We start from the raw sequence: 6,762 nt of genomic DNA on the forward strand, positions 1-6,762 counted from the left end.
CAGACACTGGAAAACAGTCATGACTCTGCATGAAAGGACATCCAAAATACATGAGTTTTCACATTATGGACTGAAGAGGCTGGCCAAGAAGTCAGAAAGGAGGGGGGAAAAAGCTGTATGTATTTGCTCTGAGGGGAAAACTATCAACAACTCATCACAGATGGGCAAACCCAGACATGCATAGCCTCGGATGCTGATTTCCTATGACCAAGGGTACAAGCTCAGGGGAGAACTGTTGTGCTTTACACTGCTGGGTCACACTCAGTGGTGCCACTGCCTCTCCTGTCCTTCTCATCTTGCCTGTGGCTTTCCTTCACCATAATGCTCACAAAACCTGACAGTTATAGGTTTCTGAGCCGCCTCTCTGTGCCACTGCTCTCTTGCTGCCTCCACTCCATCTTTCACTCCCTGCCCAAGGCCAAGTCTCCTGGACAGGGAAATTCACATTTCCATCACAGTAGACTTTGTTGTCATTATGACTTCAAAATCAAGAAGTCAGTTACCTCTGCCAACACACAATTTTAAAGCAGTGATTTAAAATGAAAATGATAGCCTAGTTTTTATACTTATCTTATCCCAAGATCTCTACTAACTTCTACCCAGCTTTTCTGCTTCTACGTATTTCACTAGGTAAAAATGACAGAAAATGGCTAGAAACACGTCTAGAAATTTAAATTACTTGCTCACTCATTCTGTAAGTAAATGGAGTCACATAAATCATAGGAAAATTAGCTTGGAAGGGACTCTAGAATCACCACATTTAGCCTCTGTCAGAAACCCAGAGTAAGAGCAGGTTGCTGGGGTCCATGCCCAGCTCTTCATACAACCACAGCCTTGCTGTGGTCTGTTCTGGTGCTTTACACATCCCATGATGAGGAATTCCTTCTCTGGACAGTTCCAGTTGCCTTTGCTGCAGCTTCTGACAGTGCCCTCTCCTCGTTTTCCATCTGTGCCCTGCTGGGAGGAGTTGGGGTCTGGCTTCTCAGTTTCCCTGGCTCTGGAGGGGAACAAGGCATCCAGAACTGTTCTTTGCCTTCTCCTTCACGCCAACCAAAGACAGCTCCCCCAGCCTCTGCTCACACAGAAGGTCTTCCAGACCCCTCACCACCTCAGTGGCCTTCACTGGACTTGAGCAAGATACCACTTATCTCTCAAATCCTTGCTTCCCCCCTCTTCAAGCCTTATGGTTGCACTGGTTTTTCACTTACCCTGCAATCCATCCATCCCACCCACATTTCCTCCTCTCTCTGCAAGGATAGTGGGGGATCAGCTGCAGTCTCATCAAGGTTTCACTCTCTGTCAGCATTTCCTTGGCTTTTCTTTACCATGTGTCAGAAGTCAAAGGTACCTAAAAACCAAGAGATATGCGGGCCCTCTCTTCAGACTCCTTGCAGGCAAGTGCAGACGAACTACTTCAGAGCACTCACTGTTCCTCTCAGAAAGTAGCATTTGCAAAACTGAGGTGTTTGTAAAGATTGATTTTCTGTATATAGCTCAAGAGCAAGCATATCACAAGATTTAAGTGAGATAAAAAGTGAGGCTGTGCTTGATGTGAGGTGCAGGAGTTAATCAGCTGTAGATAAGAACTGATGAGGTTTTATCATCCCCTCCATGGAGAGAATGACTGTGTTTCTTGGCCACTTGATCACTTCAGAGATCGAGTGAAACTATATATCAACCCATGTTTATCTGTGCCTGAAGAGTTCTTCGAGAATAAATTGAACTCAGAACTCTTCTTAACCTTTCCCCTAGTTGGGGCTTAAAATTAAGCTCTCCCTCTGGTTTTTGAGCTGCCTCTCTGGCATGCTGACAGCATGTGAAGTATCCCATCTCCTAGTTGACTTCCAGGCCAACAATGCAAGTGGGGATGAAGTTATGAAATAAGGAATCTGGATGCTAAGCAGAGACCATCTGGCTGTCTTTGCTACAAGATTATGAGCCACGGTGATCTGGCACACCTGCATCCAGGTACCGCCTACATGCACGTTGTTGGCTGTTAATTTAGGGCAATGAAGTTGCAGCTGATAAATAACAAGATAATTGTTTTACCTTCTTTTATGTCACAAATTGAAGTTAGGATATCAAACTCTAAATAGATGTCAGCCGAGGCAATAGTTCTGTTTTCTTTCCAAACCTGATCCCACCCACTGGAAGTGAATTATTACTTAGCCTCTAAGTCCTCTGGGTTTAAGAGAAAGCCTTAGAAGGCAAGTTCACAAATACCTTTACTATGAATAAACCTCTGCAAAGAGACTGAAATCATTAGGTGAGAAGGGTTAGGCCTTGGAAGTAAACAACTGTAGGTTTGAAAATTCTGCATATGTTATTCTCTCAGATCTCTGCCTTGGTATCACAGTCTTTTTTTTCCTAATCCCACCAGATAACCAGCTTACAAATGAAAAACACACAGATGAAAAGCCTATGAAAGGTATTGTTATGAGTTCTGTCGCAGAATTCAGCATCACAGACGCTTCATCAAAGGGTACCAAAAATGAGAAGAAATTGTCAGATGCAAGCAGATCATCCATTGCTTCCCTGGAGAAATGCAGAGAATTCACTTACATTGAAGATGATGCATCAGTACATCAGAGAGACAGTGACGGTATGTTTTATAAAACAGATCACATTTGAGCTGATTTCTAAATAATGCCCACTGCAAAAGAACTATGTATAACCAACTCGAAATTAAATGTTGAACAGGAGGTTCAAGAACATCGCCAAAAGCAATGTTAAGTTGCCCTGAAGACATTTGTGTGATAGATGAGAATTTCTAGATGATGATCTTAAATTGTCAGTGATACTAAAGTCATAGAAGAGGAGCTTAGAGCTTATTGTGCCACAGAGCATTTGTACTTTAGTAGTGAGAGTTTGCACAGAGACACCAGTGTCAGTATCAGATAAATCTATTCTTGGTTATTCCAGTGGATGTTAAAAAAAGGCTCTGTGAAGTATTTCAGAAGTTTCTTTGGAGTGCCTTTTGCAATAATGGATTAGCCTGTTATATCCAATGGAGCTGGGATCTGTCATGCATATCATTTAACAATTCCTAAATTAAGCATTTCTAAATACAGATCAACACAATAAAGTGCCCTGTTCTCCAAGAATCATTAACATCTCTATTGTGTCACAGATCCTTACAAAAGGGATGTCTATGATACATCTATTGGAATATGCTCAATTTCAGAGAAGGATTAGAAGTATTTATTTTATTTAGGGGACTTGGCCTCTTGTCCAGACACTCCCTATTTTGAGTCTGAGGTCTAGCTCAACCACTACTGGCACACAGGTGTGTACCATGTGATGCAAATAACAGATTTCATCCTCCTTAAAAAAGCTAAATGTGAAGGAAATTAACAACAACAAAAAAACCCCAATCTGTGCTTAATTAATAATGTTAAGGTCTGGATAGAAGCCAAGAAAACCAAAGGAAGACAGATTTGTGGTTGTCATTGCGTACTCCGCTCACTCCACTCTGACAACTTACTGCTTATTCTACATACACAAGGCCAAATCCTGTTTGCTGGTGCTTGGAGTACCTCTGAAGGCAAAGAAATAGATGAGGAAATTGGTGATTATTTTGTTCCCTGTGCTCAGACAAGAGCAAATACAACACTCATAGGTCTCACCAAGGATGACCAGAAAGGCTTCAGCAAGCTTTGGACCAGGGTTGTTCAGAGCATCATCTGTGTGAGCAGATGCCACCAAACAAGAGCAGGAAAACTTAGAGATGAGGCATGCTAGAAAAATTATTATAAATTCTTCTTTTGTGCTAATTAATCTAGCAATGTAGAGAACGAGAGCTGAGGTCATTGTTCTCACTGAGATAAACGCAGTAATGCCGTTTGGCAAACAGCAGGGAAAACAGAGGGGAAAACAAGAGATTGCATCTTCTTTTATGCAGTTTGTGGCTAATTTATTTTCAAATATATAAATGAATGCATAGGAATGGATGTCTAATTGCTAATATCTATTATTTATATACATTACCCCACTTAAAACAGGACCAAAAAGCCTCACACATGCAGATTTTTTGAAATGTGTTACATCCATTATCACAGTTCATGGTGTGTGCTCTGATGGGAATTTAAAAGCATCTTTACTGCACATCACAGAGTCTGTGCTGAAACATTACTTTATTATTAAAATCTTGTGCTTTTTGTGTACTATCTTTCCTGGATGAAGCCCTAAGAATTATATCTATTCTCTCCAGATTACACAAGCATCATTATGGTAACACATTCAGGAAAAAAACCTGTTATTAAAAAAATGGATCTTTGGAGAGGGAGAAAAAAATTGCCAAATCCTTAATTGAGACATAACTTTGAATTCTGTCTCTCACATCTATGTATAGGAAAGAAATTTCATAAACATAAGTAATCTAAAAAGAATAGTCTTAATTACACCAAGAACTACTGGATAAAATGATTACATTTTCTACAGTGTAAATTTCATACAATTAAATACAGTGGTGTCACCTTATTAACTGTTTCAATTTTATAATTATTTCAGTTCATTTAGCTAGGAAAAAATATAAGCATGAACTTACTGAGTATCACCAAAATCTAGTCATTCTTATTTGACAGAACTCACTTAGAAGTTAGTTGTGCTTGTCTGAACCTAAATAGATCTTGACATATTTAAATAAGTATTAAAATTGATAACATTGGTGATGATATGCCATTTAGAAAGAAGTTCAGACATATGCTATTTGTTCTTGCTACCTTGCCTTTTTAATAAAGAAGCTGGAATGATTTTTTTTTAATTTTGTATTTTTCATCAAGAAAGCTTTCTAAAAAAAAAAAAGCATAATTCTGGAAACTTCCTGGCAGTGAACTTCATGTTACGTGAGCTAGAAAATGCCACAACAGAACCAATGCAGTTGAATGAGTTCACAGTTAGTCATCCTAGGGCAAGAAATGTGGTTATAACCATATGCTTTCCTGAAAGAACCAATGAAAAGACATTCATATTGTTGAAGGCATTTTTCCTTTCCAAAAACAAGAAGGAAAAAAAAAAAAAAGGAAAAAAAAAAAAAAAAAAAAAAGAAAAAAAAAAAAAAAAAAAAAAGGAAAGATCTGGGTCTGTGCTCCAAGTGGATTCACACAGTTGGAATCTCACACCTGCTGCACCCAAGAAGTCTCCCCAGATGCTGGAGGCTGAGGGATGAGGAGTTAATTAGTTGATTTTGGGAGGGCACAAACATAGCACAGAGTTTTAGTCATGGTGAGAAAATTTTCAGGAATATTTACTGGCTCCAGACACACATCCTACATAATCTATTTTCCAAACTTTTGTCTCCTTTGAAAAATTGACATTTGTGAACAAAAAGGTGAGAACCCTGTTTGGTGGGGAGTTGGGAGGACCATGAGCTGAGACACACTCCCCTCTATGAATGCTCTTCCCCAGACCTGCTCTCCCTCCCTGTCTTTGGCAGGCTTTAAACATTTTTAGTGCAAACTCTTGTGAAAATGAAAATAAACTCCAGTGTCACCTGTCATGGTTTACTCAGCCCCACAGAACCCCCCACTCACTGCCCCACTGCAGAATGGGAATACCAGAAGGGTAAAAGGAAGAAAACTCATGGGATAGATAAATACAGTGTAATAGGATAATGTAGTGTTTTTACATGGGAGGAAGATAATAATAATAATAATAATAATAATAATAATTACAAAACAAGGGATACAAATTGCAATTGCTCACCACTCACCAACTGATGCCCAGTTAGTTATCTGAGCAGAAACCCCTGCTTGTTTTCTGCCTAATTTATATTGATGCCATATGGTCTGGACTATCCTTCTAGCCAGCTGGGGTCAGCTGTCCTGCCTGTGTCCCCTCCCAGCTTCTCGTGCCTCTTCAGCCTCCTTGCTGTCCAGGCATGAGAAGATAAAATTTGGTTTAAGGGGTTTGTTCTTCTGGACTTCACTGCCATAGAATGTCTCCATTCAAATTCTTTTCATACAGCTGCTGTTTTCCCAAAGCAATTAAAATAGAAAATAAACTTTTCACTTGTCTCTATGGAAGTCATTATCATCAATGTACTTTCAGCCCAGCCCCTCACCTCTGTGTAGCCACACTGGCCTAAACCTGGGTAATCCCAGCTCACACTTGTTCTTACGTCTCCCTGCTTTTCCTTTCTCTTAGATGAATGCGCAACACTTATCCTGGCCTGCTTGTTCTGCCAGTTTTGGGACTTTCTTATAATGCTGCCTGATACCTGTGAACATTGGCTGACAGATACCTGTTGTCCATCCAATAGATATTACCAGACCTCCGACGAAGACCACGGCAACAACGACTGCAACTGCGACTGTGACATTGATTGCAGCCTCTTTGAGTCCTGCCACGAGACTGGGGAGTGCCTGGAGCTCGCCATGGAGATTTCAGAAGTCTGCTATCGCTGATAGGAAAACAATTGGCAAAATCCCTCAAAACTACCTGACAGATTACAAAGGAGATTTTTTTTTTTTTAATATTAATCATAGCCAGAGTTTTTGTCAATGAGGACTACGTGCATCTTGTTGCTGCCTCCCTGGAGGTCTCTATATCTGTACCGCTCTGGTGGCATGATATCACAAATAAAGGACAAAAAGGGGTCTTCTCTGCCATAGCAAAATGAAAAAAAAACCAGAATTCCTAAGTGCCAAGTGTGCTCGCTGCTTTACCCACTGTCAATCCAAGCTTTTATAAACCTTTAATTGCTTTAAACACTGATTTCGCCATTCATAAGCACAGAACAAATTAGGACGTTATTTTAGGACT

General features: G+C 40.2%; 1 protein-coding gene across 1 annotated transcript in view; it reads left to right on the top strand.

The window, feature by feature from the left end:
- The window catches only part of MDFIC2 (MyoD family inhibitor domain containing 2), a 142,438-nt gene extending 136,034 nt beyond the window's left edge, over positions 1-6,404 (top strand). The window contains exons 3-4 of the mRNA XM_041461984.1: positions 2,381-2,602; positions 6,145-6,404. Of these exons, the coding sequence (XP_041317918.1) occupies positions 2,381-2,602; positions 6,145-6,404 (482 nt within the window). The remainder of the gene's footprint in view (positions 1-2,380; positions 2,603-6,144) is intronic.
- The last annotated feature ends 358 nt before the right edge of the window (positions 6,405-6,762 follow it).

This window comes from Pyrgilauda ruficollis, unplaced genomic scaffold (assembly GCF_017590135.1).
Source record: "Pyrgilauda ruficollis isolate IOZ18807 unplaced genomic scaffold, ASM1759013v1 scaffold10, whole genome shotgun sequence".
In the NCBI taxonomy this organism is placed as follows: domain Eukaryota; kingdom Metazoa; phylum Chordata; class Aves; order Passeriformes; family Passeridae; genus Pyrgilauda; species Pyrgilauda ruficollis.